The sequence below is a fragment of the Panulirus ornatus genome, chromosome 16 (genome assembly GCF_036320965.1).
Source record: "Panulirus ornatus isolate Po-2019 chromosome 16, ASM3632096v1, whole genome shotgun sequence".
Classification (NCBI taxonomy): domain Eukaryota; kingdom Metazoa; phylum Arthropoda; class Malacostraca; order Decapoda; family Palinuridae; genus Panulirus; species Panulirus ornatus.
Genome location: NC_092239.1, coordinates 18,338,891 through 18,362,605, shown reverse-complemented (window position 1 = coordinate 18,362,605; position 23,715 = coordinate 18,338,891). Strand labels below are relative to the sequence as shown.

The 23,715-nt window shown below is 40.9% G+C and overlaps 1 protein-coding gene across 2 annotated transcripts in view; it reads right to left on the bottom strand.

Moving 5' to 3' along the window:
- The window catches only part of Tace (ADAM 17-like protease Tace), a 147,239-nt gene that overhangs the window by 51,636 nt on the left and 71,888 nt on the right, over nucleotides 1-23,715 (bottom strand). For both annotated transcript variants that reach the window (XM_071671389.1, XM_071671388.1), the window contains exons 3-5: nucleotides 8,942-9,042; nucleotides 584-705; nucleotides 322-451 (exon numbers count right to left, since the gene is read on the bottom strand). In XM_071671389.1, the coding sequence (XP_071527490.1) occupies nucleotides 322-451; nucleotides 584-705; nucleotides 8,942-9,042 (353 nt within the window). The remainder of the gene's footprint in view (nucleotides 1-321; nucleotides 452-583; nucleotides 706-8,941; nucleotides 9,043-23,715) is intronic.

Here is a 23,715-nt window from a genome sequence, read left to right as displayed (position 1 = left end):
TCTAAATCAGAAAAACACAATGCCAAAGTACTGTGATTACATGAACAAACTGGAAAAGGTTAAAAGATATGGTGAGGAGCAAGAAAGGTAAGAAAATGTAAAGGGGTGAAAAGCAAAGAGTACAGAAGTGGTGTCAAGAAAATGTAAAGGGGTGAAAAGCAAAGAGTACAGAAGTGGTGTAAGTCTGCATGTTTAGTTTCAAGAATCCCTGAAGTACATATTGGGCTTTATATAATGCAAAAACAACAATAGACTTGAACACGTACTTCTAAAAATTTGAGAAACATTAAAACACAAAGCTGATAGCTATATTGTATATACCTGTTGTTTCATTCCCTTCTTTGACATAGTCACACATTGGCCGTTTATCCTCCCAGCTGTACTTCACATCTGACCCACGGTACACTATCATAGAATCCTCACTCGTGTCTGGTGCATGTCGCCAGGATGGCTATCAAGAGAATATTGTGTTCACATAATATTAATATTCTTTTATGAATTAGATATATGAGATTTTTCAATAATTTCAAAAATCTATGGGATTATGCAATAAATTGTTGAAAAGCCTAAAGACAGGCATTACCTCTACATGATAAGTGTCTTCTTGGGTGCGTATTGTTGCTGTCATGATGCCATCTTCTAAGTGTGCAGAAACTTCTGACACATTTTCCCCAAACACCCGACCCTCATAAAAGTTCTCGTGATCTGTTAATAAAAAGAAATTTGGTGCCACTTACAATATGACATGAATCTTCCAACACCTTCTCCTCAAACAGCTTCTACTAATGTAATTTCTTACTGAAGTATATCTGTCACTGTTAATCGCATCTGTAAAAAAATAAAAGCATAAAATTTTCTCCATGTTTGATAATGATGTTCCAATAGTATTCCAATAGTAAGTGATTTTAAGTACAATAAAATAAATAAATGAAACAATGAAATGTCCAACAATCCAAGGCTTTTACTTTTTTCAAGAAGATGCTTATACCAATAGTTAAAATCAAATGCCTCTTCAAAATACAAAATCTAAACCAACGAAACTTCTTTGACCTTTAGCTATGCGAATATGGCAAACATGTAATGAAGACGGTTGACTGGATACTATGAACTACCAAACCGGTAAAGGCACTAACAATTATCAAATTTCTCAAAGTATTTGTACTATCCAAACGATATATAGTTGTAGTAAGCCTGAAAGTCCTACAAAAGTTCACATATGGCATACATTCCAAAAAATATATAAGTAACCACCTCCAAGCTGTAGAAAGATATTTTCATCATCTCCCAATCTGCCCCTGCATGATAGTGCAAACTATGAGTTCCACATTTTGCAAACAAGAAAAAAGAAAAAAGAAAAATAACAATTATCATTTTTATCATTATAATCATTATTCTTATTGCTATATTAATATATTCATTTATTGCTATTATCATTAATATTATTGCGGAGCATGGGGCTTTCAGTAAGAGGAATGGAAATGGTGAACAGTTTATGGAGTTGTTTGTTGAAACAGGACTGGATATTGGGAATCATCATTTCAAAAGTAGTACCATACATAAGTATACATGGGTAGGTGCAAGATATGGTAAACAAACATTACTGGATTACATAGTGAATGACAGGCATGCAAATGAGAGACTCTTAGATGTGAATGTGGTGAAAGTGGTAGTTGGTGGGGTATCTGATAATTATCTAGTGGAGGCAAGGGTGAAGCAGTAGTAGAAGTTTCCAGAAGAGAGGAAATGATATATGTGACAAGAGGATGTGGAACTAAGTGAGCTTGAAAAGAGATTGTGTAAAGAAATACCAGGAGAAATCGAGAGTAAAATGGCAAAAGGTGAGAGTATACAAAGCTAGGGGAGTGGGTGAGAAATGGAAGGTATTTAGGGAAGCATTGCAAGCATGTGCAAGAGAAGCGGATGAAATGTGGAAGGTGGGAGAAGGGTGTTGAATATGCCAATGTGTGAATGCCTGCAAGTTTGTGCTCAACCAAATTTTGCCTCAATAATACCATCACTGAATTTACTGTTGCTATTTTCATCTTTTTGAGGAATATCGGTGGGATTCCAATTGGTCCTGGAACCGAGTTTTCTCTAGGCTGTTCAATTGCTTTAATCCCATTCTCTTCTGATATCTTAATATCTATTTTTATACATATTCACCATTTCCTGCATCAGCAAGGTAGTGTCAAGAAAAGATGACTGAGCCCTTAGAGGAAAACATCTTCACTGGGCCCCTTCTCTGTTCCTTCTTTTGGAAAAGTAAAACAGGAGGGCAGGATTTCCAGCCCCTAGTTCCCACCCACTTTAGATGCCTTCTACGACATGCAGGGATTACATGGGCAATATCATTTTTCCCCTATCCCTAGTATCTATGAATGTATCAACATACTGGTTAAACAGTTCATCTTCAAACTTCTTACATCAGGAGCTGAATACTGATATCTACTGTTCAACCAGCATCCTGCATATTTCCCTGGAGTCATTTTTATATTCACCTCTTACCCTATATGGTCCTATCAGTTTTCTTGTTTTGTTCATGTATGTAAATAGCAACATTGGTTTCTTTTCCAAATTCTGTATAATGTTTTCTTCATTCATGTTTTGTTCTCTTCTATGGGATCACAGTATTCATGCACTTACATTCTTTATTTTCTCATCTAATTCTCTTGTCCATGTTAATTTGTTGTTATCCACTTTTTCTTTTTCTAAGGCTTTCTTCAATTCATCCACAGTTTTCTGGCCTTATGTATTTTCCATTTGGTATTTGTTTTCTCTTTCTTTGGTATCTGTTAATGAATATTTGGCCCAATCTCTCACTGAATATTTTACCATTTGTCACTGAGTCACTGTTTGTGAAAACCTCAAGAGAGGTATGGTAATACAAAGAGTATGGGTTACATGAGTATACATGAGAAAAACTGACAACAGGAGGCCTGATTAGCCCACAACAGAATTGTCAGGTAAAAACAAAAAAGAAGGATTCTAACTTGACAAGAAAATGTAATTCCACTCAGCAGTTTTTAAGCTATCACTAACACACCCCACTGCTGCACATTAGCCTTCTAGTGTCCCAATTACCACTATCGTTTATACAGTTCATTTCCAGCATTTTTCTCAGAGTATACCTAAATTTATAAAATATTTGTCTAAATGACTTTTGAAGGTATTTATAGTCTTAGCATTAACTATGTCTAACAGTAACTTATTCCAATGCTCAACAAACCTATAAGAAGCTTTTTCCCATGTCCATACTACATTTTTAGCTTTGAGTATTATGCCACTGTCCTGGCAATTGTATTTTCTTATATTTTAAAACGATGTTCATGACTTACTTTATTGAACTTGTTAAGAATTCTAAAGACCTGGATTAAGTTGCTGCAAAGTCTCGCATCTTTGTCCTTACTCAAATTTTCCTCTTCTTTTTTATAGTTTGAGGACCAAAACTGAACTGCATATTCTAGATTTTGTCTTAATAGAGAATTATCAAGTGTTAGAACTGTTTCGATGTCTTGTAATCTATGTCTTGTGATTTATGTTCCCGGCTATGAAACCTAACATTTGGTCATCTTTTTTACATGCTGCTTGGCACTGTTTAGTGTATTCCAGATTGTTGCCAATGACAACTCCAAGGTCCTTTTCTTCACTCACTTTAGTTAGCAAGTTTCCCAACAGTTTGTAGTTGTAACATATATTCTTGTCTCCAAAGTGTATAACTTTACACTTGTCTACATTAAACTTCATTTGCCATATGTCTGACCATTCTGCTTGTGAGTTAAGATCTCTTTGAGTCAGTTCACAGTCCCGCCTGCTTACAGCTCTACCTCCTAATTTAGCATCATCAGCAAATTTGGAGATTTTAGATCTAAGGCCATGTTCTACGTCATTAATGTATGTCATGAAGAGAGTTGGGCCTAAAACCGACCCCTGTGGCACACCACTCATTACGTCTAGCCAATCTGAGGCTTTGCGGTTTAATACTACACGCTGCTTCCTTCCAGTAAACCAGTCTCTAATCCATGTACAGAATTCTTCACCAATTCTGTGTGCTTTGAGTTTATGTAAAAGTCCCTTGTGAGGTACTTTATTGAAAGCCTTTCAGAAATCTAAATATGCTACATCAGACAATAATTTTCCATACCAATTCTGATGAATGAAATCAAAAGATTGAAGCAAATTTGTCAGGCAGGATCTTCTATTGCAGAAACCATGTTGGTTGTCAGATATAATTCTGTGTTCTAGAAACATGAAAATTTTATCTGGTATTATTTTTTCCATCATTTTACCTAACACTGACGTAAGGCAAATTGGGCAGTAGTTCAAAGCACACTTCTTGTCTCCTTTTTTATATACAGAAGTAACATTTGCTAGTTTCCAATCAGTTGGCACATGACCATCCAATAAAGATTTGTTGAATATTTTTGTCTCCTGACCTCCTTTCTGAAAATTCTGGAGCTAAGCTGTCTGGGCCATTGGATTTGTTGGGATTTAATTTGTCAAGGTATCTTAGCACTTCATATCTCTTTATTTCTCTGCCCTTCAATTCTTCTTCATCAGATCCTTAAAATCTTTTCACTGGTTGCAGTATTTGAGATATTTCTTCAATTGTGAATACAGAGTTAAAAGAATAATTCAGTATCGTAGCCATTTCTTTGTCATCATTAGTGTGTCATGATCATTTCATAATTGTCTAATTCCTTCTTTTACTGTTTTCCTTTGTCTTATATATTTGAAGAATTCCTTAGGATTATTCTTAACTTTCAAGGAAATTCTTTTTTCTTCCTCATGTTTACTCTGTCTTCTGACCTTTCACTCTCTTTGGTTGAGAAAGCTGAAGAGAGTATGCTAAACTGGTCTAGAAATGTGGAGAGAATGAGTGATGAGAGATTGAAAAAGATGATGTATGTATCATAAGTGGAGGGTAAAAAGAAAAGAGGAAACCAAATTGGATATGGCAGGAGGGATAGAAAAAGATTTTGGGTGTTAAGGGCCTGAACATGCAGGAGGGTGAAAGGCATGTAGGGGGATAAAGGAAATTGGAGCAATGTGGTATATAGGGGGCAATGTGCTATCAAAAGACTGAATCAGAGCATATGAAGAATCTGGGTGAAAGCATAGAAAGGTCAGAAGGGCCTGACTGTGGTTAGGGGGCTGTTGGTTCTTGTGTATTGCACATAACAAATAGGGGATGGATGTGAGGGAATGAGGCCTTTTCTTTAGTCTGTTCCAGGTGCTACCTCACTGATGCATGAAACAGCAAACATGTATGAAACTAAAGAAAAGAACTTATATCTATTTTTTATTTATTTTGCTTTGTCGCTGTCTCCCACGTTTGCGAGGTAGTGCAAGGAAACAGACGAAAGAAATGGCCCAACCCACCCCCATACACATGTATATACATACACGTACACACAAGCGAATATAGATACCCATACATCTCAATGTACACATATATATACACACACAGACACATACATATATACACATGCACACAATTCACACTGTCTGCCTTTATTCATTCCCATCGCCACCTCGCCACACATGGAATAACATCCCCCTCCCCCCTCATGTGTGCGAGGTAGCGCTAGGAAAGACAACAAAGGCCCCATTCGTTCACACTCAGTCTCTAGCTGTCATGCAATAATGCCCGAAACCACAGCTCCCTTTCCACATCCAGGCCCCACACAACTTTCCATGGTTTACCCCAGACGCTTCACATGCCCTGATTCAATCCATTGACAGCATGTCGACCCCAGTATACCACATCGATCCAATTCACTCTATTCCTTGCCCGCCTTTCACCCTCCTGCATGTTCAGGCCTCGATCACTCAAAATCTTTTTCACTCCATCTTTCCACCTCCAATTTGGTCTCCCACTTCTCTCATTCCCTCCACCTCCAACACATATATCCTCTTGGTCAATCTTTCCTCACTCATTCTCTCCATGTGCCCAAACCATTTCAAAACATCCTCTTCTGCTTTCTCAACCACACTCTTTTTATTTCCTAATTACTTTTTTATCATCATACTTGATTGCCATTTTCTGCATCACTGAGGTAGCACCAGGAAACAGATGAAGAAAGAATGGCCATCCATTTATATACACATACATATACATAAACATATACATATACATATACATAAGCAAAAATGGGTATGTTTGAAGGAATAGTGGTTCCAACAATGTTGTATGGTTGCGAGGCGTGGGCTATGGATAGAGTTGTGCGCAGGAGGATGGATGTGCTGGAAATGAGATGTCTGAGGACAATGTGTGGTGTGAGGTGGTTTGATCAAGTAAGTAACGTAAGGGTAAGAGAGATGTGTGGAAATAAAAAGAGCATGGTTGAGAGAGCAGAAGAGGGTGTTTTGAAATGGTTTGGGTACATGGAGAGAATGAGTGAGGAAAGATTGACCAAGAGGATATATGTGTCGGAGGTGGAGGGAACGAGGAGAAGAGGGAGACCTAATTGGAGGTGGAAAGATGGAGTGAAAAAGATTTTGTGTGATCGGGGCCTGAACATGCAGGAGGGTGAAAGGAGGGCGAGGAATAGAGTGAATTGGAGCGATGTGGTATACCGGGGTTGACGTGCTGTCAGTGGATTGAATCGGGGCATGTGAAGCGTCTGGGGTAAACCATGGAAAGCTGTGTAGGTATGTATATTTGCGTGTGTGGACGTATGTATATACATGTGTATGGGGGTGGGTTGGGCCATTTCTTTCGTCTGTTTCCTTGCGCTACCTCGCAAATGCAGGAGACAGCGGCAAAAAAAAAAAAAAAAAGAAATATACATAAACGCCCATTCGCACACATATACATACATATACATAAACATACACATATATACACATGTACATATTCATACTTGTTGCCTTCATCCATTTCTGTCGCTAACACCCCCACGGGAAACAGCATTGCTACCCCCTGCTTCAGTGAGGCAGCGCCAGAAAAACAGACAGAAAGGCCACATTCATTCACACTCAGTATCTAGCTGTCATATGTAGTGCACCAAAACCACAGCTCACTATCCACATTCAGGCCCCATATGACTTTCCATGGTTTACCCCAGATGCTTCGCATGCCCTGGTTCAGTCCACTGACAGCAAGTTGACCCCGGTATACCCCATTGTTCCAATTCACTCTATTCCTTGCATGTCTCTCACCCTCCTGTATGTTCAGGCCCCAATCGCTCAAAATCTTTTTCACTCCATCCATACAACTCCAATTACGTCTCCCGCTTCTCCTTTCCTCCTCCATTGACACATATCCTCTTTGTCAATCTTTCATCGCTCATTCTCGCCATATGTTCAAACCATTTCAACACAACCCTCTTCTGCTCTCTCAACCACACTCTTTTTATTTCCCCACATCTCTCTCACCCTTTCATTACTTACTCAATCAAACCACTTCACACCACATACTGTCCTCAAACATTTCATTTCCAACACGTCCACCCTCCTCTGTACAACCCTATCTATAGGCCATGCCTTGCAACCATATAACATTGTTGGAACCATCATCCCTTCAAATATACCCATTTTCGCTCTCCGAGATAACATGCTCTCCTTTCACACATACTTCATCACTCCCAGAACCTTCGCCCCCTCCCCCACCCTGTGACTCACTTCCGCTTCCATGGTTCCATCCACTGCTAAGTCTACTCCCAGATATCTAAAACACATCACTTCCTCCAAATTTTCTCCATTCAAACTCACATCCCAATCAACTATTCCCTCAACCCTATTGAGCCTAATAACCTTGCTCTTACTCGCATTTACTCTCAACTTACTCCTTTCAAATACTTTTCCAAACTCCGTCACCAACTTCTGCAGTTTCTCACATGAATCAGCTACTAGAGCTGTATCCTCAGTGAACAACAACTGACTCACTTTTCAGGCCCTCTCATCCCCAACAGACTACATACTCACCACTCTCTCCAAAACAAATTAAACAACCATGAGGACATAACATGCCTCTGCCGCATAAATTCTTTTCTTATGAACAATCACTTTATATCAAAAACTGATTCATCCTGATACGAAATACTATTCTCACATCTAGGGAGGTCCTATGTTGACATTCTTACTAGACTGGATTGAGTCTAAAAAAATCTGACTTAACAGTTCTCCTAGGATAACCTCACAACTAGACCCATGCACTCTATGCTGCAATATTCCTTCACTTTCCCTCTTTTATATATATTACTTTGATTTCTGCTTCCAAGAACTAGACACTGTATCATATACAATAAAACCTCACCATATCAGATATTGTATATACTGGAAATCAATTCTATTGGATACCTAATGGGTTAACCCAATCAGACTATCATCAGATTCATCAGAATTAGCCCGATAATATAATGATAGTCCAAAGCAACCCATTCTTGGAATCACCAAACAACTGCTCTGATAAGTACAGTACAGTTTCTGTACACAAAAACTTTTATACTATTGTATTCATACTGTATTCACATGTATTCTCAAAGATATAATATAATTTAAGTCTTTTCCATGAAATATCTTTACTGCAACATTATGAGGTTACATCATGTCTTCTCAGTAATACAAAATCCATAACATTCACAGTTTGCATAAATATTGACTATCCCTCAAGAGGTAAAGGTTTCACTATACTGCAATAATACAGTGATACATATACACAGTAAAGTATTACTACTGTATGGGGTCTCATTCATTCTGGCTGATCTGTGTTACATCAGTCTTGCTATGTCACCAAGCTATCAGCATCTTCCTAATATAAGCTTTAATTTCAGACATTTTTGTTCTAGAAAACCTCATTTTTTACTTTCATAGTGACTTTACAGTAGTGGATACATAAGAGTAATACATGAGTTTAAATGTTGTACATACTATAACGTAAGTGAAATCTGCAGCTGAAACCTCCAAAATCACCTTAAACTCAATATATTTGACTGCTTACCAACATGAATAATCTGTTCATTACCAGCACCATCAACAGCATATGCTTTGAACTGAGGATGGAGAAGTCCTTTCCGAGGGTTCAGGATCAATCGGAAGTCTCTGAAACATAAGACACTGTCATAAGAATTTTGAGATATCATTCTGACACAGAAAGATATGGAAAAATATCCAAAGCAAATGACATACAACTTCCTGGAACTTAATCAACAAAAACCAGTACAACTGATCAAGATACCTCATCATCACAAACATCCAAAGCTAAGGGAAATGTATTTCAAAAAACATCTGTGAAAGAGGATAGGCTCCATCTTTCAAGGTATATGGTGTACTTCACCAATAAAGTCTGAGACACCACTTAAAGGTGTCCCTCTCCACTTATAACTCACTCACTTCACCCCTCAATAAGCTCTCTCTCATTTCCCATTTGTTCTCTTGTCTTATGCACTTTATTTACCTCCTTCCAAAACATCTTTTTATTCTCCCTAAAATTTAATGATACTCTCTCACCCCAACTCTCATTTGCCCTCCTTTTCACCTCTTCCACCTTTCTCTTGACCTCCTGCCACTTTCTTTTATATATCTCCCACTCATCGGCATTATTTCCCTGCAAAAATCATCCAAATGCCTCTCTCTTCTCTTTCACTGATAATCTTACTTCTTCATCCCACCACTCACTACCCTTTCTAATCTGCCCACCTCCCACGCCTCTCATGCCACAAGCATCTTTTGCGCAAGCCATCACTGCTTCCTAAAATATATCCCATTACTCTACCACTCCCCTAATGTCCTTTACTCTCACCTTTTTCCATTCTGCACTCAGTCTCTACTGGTACTTCCTCACACAAGTCTCTTTCCCAAGCTCACTTACTCTCACCACTCTCTTCTCTCTTCACACCAACAATCTCTCTTCTTTTCTGAAAACCTCAACAAGTCTTCACCTTCGCAACCACAAGATAATGATAAGAAATCCCTCCAGTTGCATCTCTCAGCACATTAACATCCAAAACTCTCTCTTTCACGTGCCTATCAATTACCATGTAATCCAATAATGGGGAAGTAATAATTAGTGGTGGCGATGTGAGAAGAAGATGGAGTGAGAATTTTGAAGGTTTGTTGAATGTGTTAGATGATAGAGTGGCAGATATAGGGTGTTTTGGTCGGGGTGGTGTGCAAAGTGAGAGGGTTAGGGAGAATGACTTGGTAAACAGAGAAGAGGTAGTAAAAGCTTTGCAGAACATGAAAGCCGGCAAGGTAGCTGGTTTGGATAGTATTGCAGGGGAATCTATCAAAAAACGGGGTGACTGTGTTCTTAACTGGTTGGTAAGGATATTTCATGTATGTACGACTCACGGTGAAGTGGTAGAGGATGTATGGGTCAGGTGTTTGCTTTGAAGAATGTATGTGACAAATCCTTAGAAAAGCAAATGGATTTGTGTGTAGCATTTTAGACATCTGGGAGTGGATCTGGCAGCGGATGGAACCATGGAAGCGGAAGTGATTCATAGGGTGGGGGAGGGGGCGAAAATCCTGGGAGCATTGAAGAATGTTTGGAAGTCGAGAACATTATCTCTGAAAGCAAAAATGGCTATGTTTGAAGGAATAGTGGTTCCAACAATGTTGTATGGTTGCGAGGCGTGGGCTATAAATAGAGTTGTGCGCAGGAGGGTGGATGTGCTGGAAATGAGATGTTTGAGGACAATATGTGGTGTGAGGTGGTTTGATCGAGTAAGTAATGTAACGGTAAGAGAGATGTGTGGAAATAAAAAGAGCGTGGTTGAGAGAGCAGAAGAGGGTGTTTTGAAATGGTTTGGCCACATGGAGGGAATGAGTGAGGAAAGATTGACCAAGAGGATATATGTGTCAGGAGGTGGAGGGAACAAGGAGAAGTGGGAGACCAAATTGGAGGTGGAAAGATGGAGTGAAAAAGATTTTGACTGATCGGGGCCTGAACATGCAGGAGGGTGAAAGGCGGGCAAGGAATAGAGTGAACTGGATCGATGTGGTATACCGGGGTCGACGTGCTGTCAATGGATTGAACCAGGGCATGTGAAGTGTCTGGGGTAAACCATGGAAAGTTCTGTGGGGCCTGGATGTGGAGAGGGAGCTGTGGTTTCGGGCATTATCATATGACAGCTAGAGACTGAGTGTGAACGAATGGGGCCTTTGTTGTCTTTTCCTAGCGCTACCTCACACACATGAGGGGGGAGGGGGATGTTATTCCATGTGTGGCGAGGTGGCGATGGGAATAAATAAAGGCAGACAGTATGAATTATGTACATGTGTATATATGTATATGTCTGTGTGTGTATATATATATGTGTACATTGAGATGTATAGGTATGTATATTTGCGCGTGTGGACGTGTATGTATATACATGTGTATGGGGGTGAGTTGGGCCATTTCTTTCATCTGTTTCCTTGCGCTACCTCGCAAACGCGGGAGACAGCGACAAAGCAAAATAATAATAATGATAATTTATGGATCTGGAAAAGGCATATGATAAGAGTTGATAGAGAAGCTCTGTGGAAAGTATAAAGAATATATGGTGTGGGAGGCAAATTGTTAGAAGCAGTGTACGAGTAGGAAGAGAGGAAAGTGACTGGTTCTCAATGAATGTCGGTTTACGGCAGGGGTGCGTGATGTCTCCATGGTTGTTTCATTTGTTTATGGATGGGGTTGTTAGGGTGGTGAATGCAAGAGTTTTGGAGAAAGGGGAGAGCATGCAGTCTGGTGTGGATGAGAGGGCTTGGCAAGTGAGTCAGTTGTTGTTCCCTGATGATACAGCGCTGGTGGCTGATTCAGGTGAGAAAATGCAGAAGCTGGAGACTGAGTTTGGTAAAGTGTGTCAAAGAAGAAAGCTGAGAGTAAATGTGAATAAGAGCAAGGTTATTAGGTACAGTAGGGTTGAGGGACAAGTTAATAAGGAGGTAAGTTTGAATGGAGAAAAACTGGAGAAAGTGAAGTGTTTTAGATATCTGGGAGTGGATTTGGCAGCGGATGGAACCACGGGAGCGGAAGTGAGTCACAAGGTGGGGGAGGGGACGAAAGTTCTGGGAGTGTTGAAGAATGTGTGGAAGGCGAGAACATTATCTCGGAAAGCAAAAATGGGTATGTTTGAAGGAACAGTGGTTCCAACAATGTTATATGGTTTAGGAGCGTGGGCTATAGATAGAGTTGTGCAGAGGAGGGTGGATGTGTTGGAAATGAGATGCTTGAAGACAATATGTGGTGTGAGGTGGTTTGATCAAGTAAGTAATGAAAGGATAAGAGAGATGTGTGGTAATAAAAAGAGCGTGGTTGAGAGAGCAGAAGAGGGTGTTTTGAAATGGTTTGGTCATATGGAGAGAATGAGTGAGGAAAGATTGAAAAAGAGAATATATGTGTCAGAGGTGGAGGGATCGAGAAGTGGGAGACCAAACTGGAGGTGTAAGGATGTTGTGAAAAAGATTTTAAGCGATTCGGGCCTGAACATGCAGGAGGGTGAAAGGCGTGCAAGGAATTGAGTGATTTGGAACGATGTGGTTATACCGGGGTTGAAGTGCTGTCAGGTGGATTGAATCGGGGCACGGCATGTGATGCGTCTGGGGTAAACCATGGAAAGCTGTGTGGTATGTATATTTGCGTTGTGGACGTTATCTATATACATGTGTATGGGGGTGGGTTGGGCCATTTCTTTCGTTCTGTTTCTTGCGCTACCTCGCAATAAATGCGGGAGGACAGCGGGACAAAAAAATAAAAAATAAGAAATATACTTAAACCCCACCATTCGCCACAACATATACATACATAGTACATAATACATACCAAGCATACACATATTACACATGTTACATTTTCATACTTGTTGCCTTCATCCAATTTCTGTCGACTCTAGATAACCATACCCCTCACGGGACATACAGCCCTTTGCTACACCCTGCTTCAGTGAGCAGCGCCAGAAAAATGACAGAAAGGCCACATTCATTCACCACTCAGTATCTAGATGTTCATATGTAGTGCACCAAAATACCCACAGCTTCTCTATCACATTCAGGCCCAATATGACTTTTCCATTGGGTTACCAGATGCTTCGCATGCCTGGTTCAGTCCACTGACAGCAAGTTGACACCCGGGTATACCCCATTGTTTCTCAATTTCACTTCTATTCCTTGCAAGGTCTCTCACCCTCCTGTATGTTCAAGGCCCAAATCGCTCAATAATCTTTTTCACTCCATCCATACAACTCCAATACGTCTCCGCTTCTCCTTTCCTCATCCATTGACACATTATACTCTTGGTCAATCTTTCATCGCTCAATTCTCGCCATTTGTTCATATCCATTTCAACACAAACCTCTTCTGCTCTCTCAACCACACTCTTTGTTATTTCCCCCACACTCTACTCACTCCTTTACCCTTTCATTACTTACTCAATCAAACACTTCACACCACATACTGTCCTCAACCATTGCATTCCAACACGTCCAACCTCCTCTGGTCAACCCTACTAGAGGCAAGCTTGCAACATAAAACATTGTTGGACCCCATCACCCTTCAAATATTCCCATTTTTGCTCCTCCGAGATAACATGCTCTCCTTTCACACATACTTCATCACTCCCAGAACCTTCCGCCCCCCCCCACCCTGGACTCCACTTCCGCTTCCATGGTTCCATCCACTGATTAAGTCTACTCCCGATATCTAAAACAAAACACTCTTTCCCTCCAAAGTTTTTCTCCATTCAAACTCACTATCCCAATCAACTATTCCCATCAACCCTAATAAGACCTAATAACCGTTGCTCCTTAACTCGCATTTACTCTCAACTTACTCCTTTCAAATACGTTTCCAACTCCGTCACCAACTCTCTGCAGTTTCTCACATGAATCAGCTACTAAGCTGTATCCTCAAGAACAAACAACTGACTCACTTTTCAGGCCCTCATCATCCCCAACAACTACATACTCACCACTCTCTCCAAAACAAATAAACAACCATGAGTACATAACACGCCTCTGGCCCGCATAAAATTTCTTTTCTTATAACAATCACTTTAAATCAAAACTGATTCATCTGATATGAAATACTATTACTCCCCATCTAGGGAGGTCCTATGTTGACATTCTTACTAGACTGGATTAGGTCTAAAAAAATCTGACTTAACAGTTCTCCTAGGATAACCTCACAACGAGACCATGGCACTCTATGCTGCAATATTCCATCACTTTCCCTCTTTTATATATCTTTACTATTGATTCTGCTTTCCAAGAACTAGACACTGTATCAATATACAAGAAAACCTCACATATCAGATATTTGTAATATACTGGAAAACATTTCTATTGGATACCTAAGGGTTAACCCAATCAGACTATCATCAATCATCAAATTAGCCCGATAAAATATAATGATAGTCCAAAGCAACCCATTCTTGGAATCACCAAACAACTGCTGCTCTGATAAGTACAGTACAGTTTCTGTACACACAACTTTATACTATAGTATCATACTGTATCCTATGTAAATTCCAAAGATATAATCATATTTAAAGTCTTTTTCCCATGAAATTTCTTTACTGCAACATTATGAGGTTACCTCATGTCTTCTCAGTAATACAAAACATAACATTCACAGTTTGAGCATAAATAGTGATATCCTCAAGAGGTACCGGTTTTCACTATACTGCAATAATACAGTGATACATATAACACAGTAAAGTATTAACCTACTGTTATAGGGGTCTCATTCATTCTGGCTGATCTGTGGTACATCGGTCTTGCTAGTCACCAAGGCTATCAGCATCTTCCTAATATATTGCTTTAATTTCAACATTTTTGTTCTAGAAAACCTCATTTTACTTTCATAGTGACTTTACAGTAAGTGGAACTAAGAGTAATAATGTTTAAATGTGTACATACTATAACGTAAGTGAAATCAACTGCAGCTGAAACCTCCAAAATCCCACCTATACTCAATATTATTTGACTGCTTACCAACAAAATAATCTGTTTCATTACCAGCACCATCAAACATATGCTTTGAACTGAGTGATTGGAGAAGTCCTTTCCGAGGTTCAGGATCTAATCGGAAGTCTCTGAAACATAAGTCACTGTCATAAGAATTTTGAGATATCATTCTGACACAGAAAGATATGGAAAAATATCCAAAGCAAATGACAGACACACTTCCTGGAACATAATCAACAAAAACCCGTACAACTGAATCAAGATACCTCATCATCACAAACATCCAAGCTAAGGAAATGTATTTCAAAAAACATCTGTGAAAGAGGATAGGCTCCATCTTTCAAGGTATATGTGTACTTTCACCAATAAAGGTCTGAGGACACCACTTAAAGGTGTCCCTCTCCACTTATAACTCACTCACCTTCACCCCTCAATAAGCTTCTCTCTTCTCTCTCCTTTCCCATTTTTCTCTGTTTATGCACTTTATTTACCTCTTACAAAACAAATCTTATTTATTCTCCCTAAAATTTAATGATACTCTCACACCCCAACTCTCATTTTGCCCCTCCTTTTCACCTCTTCCACCTTTCTCTTGACCTCCGCCACTTTCTTTTATATATCTCCACTCAACGGCATTATTGCCCCTGCAAAAATCATCCAAATGCCCTCTCTCCTTATCTTCACTGATAATCTTACTTCTTCACCCACCACTCACTTAACCCTTCTAAATCTGCCCACCTCCCAACGCCTCCATGCCACAAGCAACTTTGAGCAAGCCCATCACTGCTTCCTAAAATATATCATACTCTAACCACTCCCCTAATGTCCTTTACTCCTCTCACCTTTTTCCATTCTGCACTCAAGTCTCTACTGGTACTTTTCCTCACCACAAGTCTCTTTCCCAAGCTCACTTACTCCCACCACTCTCTCTCTCTTCCACCTACAATCTCTCTTCTTTTCTGAAAACCTCAACAATCTTCACTCTTTCGCAACCACAAGATAATGATAAGAAAATCCCCAGTTGCCTTCTCTCAGCACATTAACATCCAAAAACTCTCTCTTCACGTGCCTAACAATTACCAGACTCCAATAATGGGAAGTAATAAATATGGTGGCGATGTGAAAGAAGATGGAGTGAAATTTGAAGGTCTGTTGAATGTGGTTAGATGATATAGTGGCAGATATAGGGTGTTTTAGGTCGGGGTGGTGTGCAAAGTGAGAGGTTGGGAAATGATTGGTAAACAGAGAGAGGTATAAAAGCAATTGTCCAGAACATGAAAGCCGGCAAGGTCTCTGTTTATAGTATTGCAGGGAATGCTATCAAAACGGGGTGACTGGTTCTAACTGGTTGGTAGATATTTCATGTATTACCCTCACCGGTGAAGACTTGGTAGAGGGATGTAATGGGTCAGTGTATTGCTTTGAAGAATGTATGTGACAAATCCTTAGAAAAGCAAATGGATTTGTGTGTAGGCATTTTAGACATCAGGGAGTGGATCTGGCAGCGGATGGAACCATGGAAGCGGAAGTGATTCATAGGGTGGGGGAGTGGGCTAAATCCGGGAGCATTGAAGAATGTTTGGAAGTCGAGAACACATCTCTGAAAGCAAAAATTGGCTATGTTTGAAGAATAGTGGTTCCACAAAATATGAATAATTCGATACTGGTTGCGAGCGTGGCTATAATATGAGATGTGCGCAGGAGGGTGGAGAGCATGGAAATTGAGATGATTGAGGACAATATGTGGTGTGAGGTGGTTTGATCGAGTAAGTAATGTAACGGTAAGAGAGATGTGAGGAACTAACAAAGAGCGTGGTTGAGAGAGCAGAAGAGGGTGCTTTTTGAATGGTTTGGACCACATGGAGGGATGAGTGAGGAAAGAGTAGACCAAGAGGTATATATGAGTCGGAGGAGGAGGAACAAGGAGAAGTGGGAGAACCAAATTGAGGTGGAAAAGATGGAAGTGAAAAAGATTTTAGACTGGAACGGGGCCTGAACATGCAGGAGGGTGAAAGGCGGGCAAGGAATCGAGTGAACTGGATCGATTGTGGTATACCGGGGTCGACGTGCTGTCAATGGATTGAACCAGGGCATGTGAATGTCTGGGGTAAACCATGGAAAGTTCTGTGGGGCTGATGTGGAGAGGAGCTGGGTTTCGGGCAAATATCATATGACAGCAAGAGACTGAGTGGGAGAACGAATGGGTGCCTTTGATGTCGTTTCTAGGCGCTACCTTCACACACATGAAGGGGGGAGGGATGTTAATTTCCATGTGAGGCAGGTGGCGCTGGAATAAATAAAGGCAGACAAGTAAGAATTATGTACATGTGTATATAGTATAAGTCTGTGTGTGTATAAATATATGTGTACATTGAGATGTTATCGGTAATGTAGATTTGCGCTCGTGGACGTGGTCTTAAAAACATGGGGTATGGGGGTGAGGTGGGCCATCTCTTTCATCAGTTTCTTATGGCGCTACCTCGCAAACGCGGGAGACAGCGACAAAGCAAACATAATAATAATGATAATTTTAAGGGGATCTGGAAAAGGCATATGATAAGAAGTTGATAGAGAAGCTCTGTGGAAAGTATAAGAATAAAATGGTGTGGGAGGCAAATTGTTAAAGCAAGTGTAACGAGTAGGAAGAGAGGAAAGTGACTGGTTCTCATGAATGTTCGGTAACGGCAGGGGTGCGTTATGTCTCCATGGTTGTTTCATTGTTATGGATGGGGTTGTTAGGGTGGTGAAATGCAAGAGTTATTGGAGAAAGGGGAGAGCATGCAGTCTGGAGTGGATGAGAGGGCTTGGCAAGTGAGTCAGTTGTTGTTCCCTGATGATACAGCGCTGTGGCCTGATTCAGGTTAGAAAATGCAGATGCTGGAGACTGATTTTGGTAAAGTGTGTCAAAGAAGAAAGCTGAGAGTAAATGTGAATAAGAGCCAAGGTTATAAGGTACAGTAGGTTGAGGGGACAAGTAAATAAGAGGTAAGTTTGAATGGGAAACAACTGGAGAAAGTGAAGTGTTTTAGATATCTGGATGGATTTGGCACGATGGACACCACGGGAGCTGGAAGTGATCAACAAAGGTGTGGAGGGGACGAAAGTCTGGGAGTGGTCTGGAAGAATGTGTGGAGGCGAGAACATAATCTCGAAACAAAAATGGGTATGTTTGAAGAAACAGTGGTTCCAACAATGTTATGATGGTTTAGGAGCGTGGGCTATCGATAGACGGTTGTGCAAGGAGGGAGGATGTGTTTGGAAATGCGATGCTTGAAGACAATATGTGGTTGGAGAGGTGGTTTGATACAAGTAAGTAATGAAAGGATAAGAGAGATGTGTGGTAATAAAAGGAGCGTGTTAGAGAAGCAGAAGAGGGTGTTTTGAAATGGTATTGTCAATGGGAAGAAATGAGTGAGGAAAGAATAAAAAGAGAATAATATTGTCAAGGTGGAGGGATCGAGAAGTGGGAGACCAAACAGAGTGTAAGATGATTGTGAAAAAGATTTTGAGACGATTTCGGGCTGAACAATGCAGGAGGGTGAAAGGGCGAGCAAGGAAAAAAATTTTTTTTGAGAGATTATGGAAACGATGTGGTATACCAGGATCGATGTGCTGTCATGGAATTGAAACCAGAGGCACGTGAAGCAAGTCTTAGTTAAACCATGAAAATTCAGTGGGGCCTGGACATGGAAAGGAAGCTATGGTTTCGGTGCATTATAAATGACAGCTAGAGACTGATTGTCAATGAATGTGGCCTTTGTTATCTTTTCCTAGCGCTACCACGTGCACATGAGGTGGGGAGGGGGTTGTTATTTCATGTGTGGTGGGGTGGCGACAGGAATGAATAAAGGCAGACAGTATGAATTATAAACATGTGTATATATATAAATATCTGTGTGTGTATATACACATAAACGTTGAGATGTATAGGTATGTATATGTGTGTGTGTGTGGATGGATATGTATATACATGTGTATGTGGGTGGGTTGGGCCATTCTTTCATCTGCTTCCTTGCACTACCTCACTTACATGGGAGACAGTGACAAAGTATAATGAATATATAAATAGATACATATAGAATTTTTTTTTATTATTATTTTGCTTTGTCGCTGTCTCCCACGTTTGCGAGGTAGCGCAAGGAAACAGACGAAAGAAATGGCCCAACCCACCCACATACACAATGTATATACATACACGTCCAAACACGCAAATATACATACCTATACATCTCAATGTACACATATATATACACACACAGACACATACATATATACCCATGCACACAATTCACACTGTCTGCCTTTATTCATTCTCATTGCCATCTCGCCAAACATAGAATACCATCCCCCTCCCCCCTCATGTGTGCGAGGTAGCACTAGGAAAAGACAACAAAGGCCCCATTTGTTCACACTCAGTCTCTAGCTGTCATGCAATAATGCCCAAAACCACAGCTCCCTTTCCACATCCAGGCCCCACACAACTTTCCATGGTTTACCCCAGACGCTTCACATGCCCTGATTCAATCCACTGACAGCACGTCAACCCCGGTATACCACATCGATCCAATTCACTCTACTCCTTGCCCGCCTTTCACCCTCCTGCATGTCCAGGCCCTGATCACACAAAATCTTTTTCACTCCATCTTTCCACCTCCAATTTGGTTTCCCACTTCTCCTCGTTCCCCCCACCTCCGACACATATATCCTCTTGGTCAATCATTCCTCACTCATTCTCTCCATGTGCCCAAACCATTTCAAAACACCCTCTTCTGCTCTCTCAACCACGCTCTTTTTAGTTCCAAACATCTCTCTTACCCTTACATTACTTACTCGATCAAACCACCTCACACCACACACTGTCCTCAAACATCTCATTTCCAGCACATCCACCCTCCTGCGCACAACTCGATCCATAGCCCACACCTCGCAACCATACAACATTGTTGGAACCACTATTCCTTCAAACATACCCATTTTTGCTTTCCGAGATAATGTTCTCGACTTCCAAACATTCTTCAAGGCTCCCAGGATTTTCGCCCCCTCCCCCACCCTATGATTCACTTCCGCTTCCATGGTTCCATCCGCTGCCAGATCCACTTCCTCCAGTTTTTCTCCATTCAAACTTACCTCCCAACTGACTTGACCCTCAACCCTACTGTGCCTAATAACCTTGCTCTTATTCACATTTACTCTTAACTTTCTTCTTTCACACACTTTACCAAACTCAGTCACCAGCTTCTGCAGTTTCTCACATGAATCAGCCACCAGCGCTGTGTCATCAGCAAACAACAACTGACTCACTTCCCAAGCTCTCTCATCCACAACATACCTCATACTTGCCCCTCTTTCCAAAACTCTTGCATTCACCTCCCTAACAACCCCATCCATAAACAAATTAAACAACCATGGAGACATCATACACCCCTGCCGCAAACCTACATTCACTGAGAACCAATCACTTTCCCCTCTTCCTACACGTACACATGCCTTACATCCTCGATAAAAACTTTTCACTGCTTCTAACAACTTGCCTCCCACACCATATATTCTTAATACCTTCCACAGAGCATCTCTATCAACTCTATCATATGCCTTCTCCAGATCCATAAATGCTACATACAAATCCATTTGCTTTTCTAAGTATTTCTCACATACATTCTTCAAAGCAAACACCTGATACACACATCCTTTACCACTTCTGAAACCACACTGCTCTTCCCCAATCTGATGCTCTGTACATGCCTTCACCCTCTCAATCAATACCCTCCCATATAATTTACCAGGAATACTCAACAAACTTATACCTCTATAATTTGAGCACTCACTCTTATCCCCTTTGCCTTTGTACAATGGCACTATGCACGCATTCCGCCAATCCTCAGGCACCTCACCATGAGTCATACATACATTAAATAACCTTACCAACCAGTCAACAATACAGTCACCCCCTTTTTTAATAAATTCCACTGCAATACCATCCAAACCTGCTGCCTTGCCGGCTTTCATCTTCCGCAAAGCTTTTACTACCTCTTCTCTGTTTACCAAATCAGTCTCCCTAACCCTCTCACTTTGCACACCACCTCGACCAAAACACCCTATATCTGCCACTCTATCATCAAACACATTCAACAAGCCTTCAAAATGCTCACTCCATATCCTTCTCACATCACCACTACTTGTTATCACCTCCCCATTTGCGCCCTTCAGTGAAGTTCCCATTTGCTCCCTTGTCTTATGCACTTTATTTACCTCCTTCCAGAACATCTTTTTATTCTCCCTAAAATTTAATGGTACTCTCTCACCCCAACTCTCATTTGCCCACTTTTTCACCTCTTGCATCTTTCTCTTGACCTCCTGTCTCTTTCTTCTATACATCTCCCACTCAATTGCATTTTTTCCCTGCAAAAATCGTCCAAATGCCTCTCTCTTCTCTTTCACTAATAATCTTACTTCTTCATCCCACCACTCACTACCCTTTCTAATCAACCCACCTCCCACGCTTCTCTAAATGTGTGTGGATGTAACCAAGATGTGAAAAAAGGAGAGATAGGTAGTATGTTTGAGGAAAGGAACCTGGATGTTTTGGCTCTGAGTGAAACGAAGCTCAAGGGTAAAGGGGAAGAGTGGTTTGGGAATGTCTTGGGAGTAAAGTCAGGGGTTAGTGAGAGGACAAGAGCAAGGGAAGGAGTAGCACTACTCCTGAAACAGGAGTTGTGGAAGTATGTGATAGGATGTAAGAAAGTAAATTCTCGATTAATATGGGTAAAACTGAAAGTTGATGGAGAGAGATGGGTGATTATTGGTGCAAATGCACCTGGGCATGAGAAGAAAGATCATGAGAGGCAAGTGTTTTGGGAGCAGCTGAATGAGTGTGTTAGTGGTTTTGATGCACGAGACCGGGTTATAGTGATGGGTGATTTGAATGCAAAGGTGAGTAATGTGGCAGTTGATGGAATAATTGGTATACATGGGGTGTTCAGTGTTGTAAATGGAAATGGTGAAGAGCTTGTAGATTTATGTGCTGAAAAAGGACTGGTGATTGGGAATACCTGGTTTAAAAAGCGAGATATACATAAGCATACGTATGTATAGGAGAGATGGCCAGAGAGCGTTATTGGATTACGTGTTAATTGACAGGCGTGCGAAAGAGAGACTTTTGGATGTTAATGTGCTGAGAGGTGCAACTGGAGGGATGTCTGATCATTATCTTGTGGAGGCTAAGGTGAAGATTTGTAGGGGTTTTCAGAAAAGAAGAGTGAATGTTGGGGTGAAGAGGGTGGTGAGAGTAAGTGAGCTTGGGAAGGAGACTTGTGTGAGGAAGTACCAGGAGAGACTGAGTACAGAATGGAAAAAGGTGAGAACAATGGAAGTAAGGGGAGTGGGGGAGGAATGGGATGTATTTAGGGAAGCAGTGATGGATTGCGCAAAAGATGCTTGTGGCATATATAGAAATATTTATATATACCTTGTCGCTGTCTCCCATGTTATTGAGGTAGTGCAAGAAAACAGACGAAAGAATGGCCCAACCCACCCACATACACATGTATATACATACACATCCACACACACACACATATACATACCTATACATCTCAACGTATACATATATATACACACACACAGACATATACATATATACACATGTACATAATTCATACAGTCTGCCCTTATTCAATCCCATCGCCACCCCGCCACACATGAAAATAACAACCCCTTCCCCCCTATGTGCACGAGGTAGTGCTAGGAAAAGACAACTAAGGCCACATTTGTTCACACTCAGTCTCTAGCTGTCATGTGCGATGCACCAAAACCACAGATCCCTTTCCACATTCAGGCCCCACACAACTTTCCATGGTTTACCCCTGGTTCAATCCACTGACAGCACATCGACCCCGGTATACCACATCGCTCCACTTCACTCTTTCATCCTCCTGCATCTTCAGGCCCCAATCACTCAAAATCTTTTTCACTCCATCTTTCCACCTCCAATTTGGTCTCCCACTTCTCCTCGTTCCCTCCACCTCTGACACATGTATCCTCTTTGTCAATCTTTCCTCACTCATTCTCTCCATGTGACCAAACCATTTCAAAACACCCTCTTCTGCCCTCTCAACCACAATCTTTCTATTAACACACTTCTCTCTCACGCTTTCATTACTTACTCGATCAAACCACCTCACACCATATATTGTCCTCAAACATCTGATTTCCAGCACAGCCACCCTCCTCTGCACAATTCTATCTATAGCCAATGCCACGCAACCATATAACATTGTTGGAACCACTATTCCTTCAAACATACCCATTTTTGCTTTCCAAGATAACGTTCTCGACTTCCACACATTTTTCAACGCTCCCGGAACTTTTGCCCCCTCACCCACCCCATGATTCACTTCCGCTTCCATGGTTCCATCCACTGCCAAATCCACTCCCAGATATCTAAAACACTTCACTTCCTCCAGTTTTTCTCCATTCAAACTTACCTCCCAATTGACTTGTCCCTCAACCCCACTGTACCTAATAACCTTGCTCTTATTCACATTTACTCTCAGCTTTCTTCTTTCACACACTTTCCCAATCTCAGTCACCAGCTTCTGCAGTTTCTCACATGAATCAGCCACCAGCACTGTATCATCAGCAAACAACAACTGACTCACTTCCCAAGCTGTCTCATCCACAACAGACTGCATACTTGCCCCTTTCCAAAACTCTTGCATTCACCTCTCTAACAAACCCCATCCATAATCAAATTAAACAACCATGGAGAAATCAGCACCCTGCCACAAACCAACATTCACTGAGAACCAATCACGTTCTCTCTTTCTAC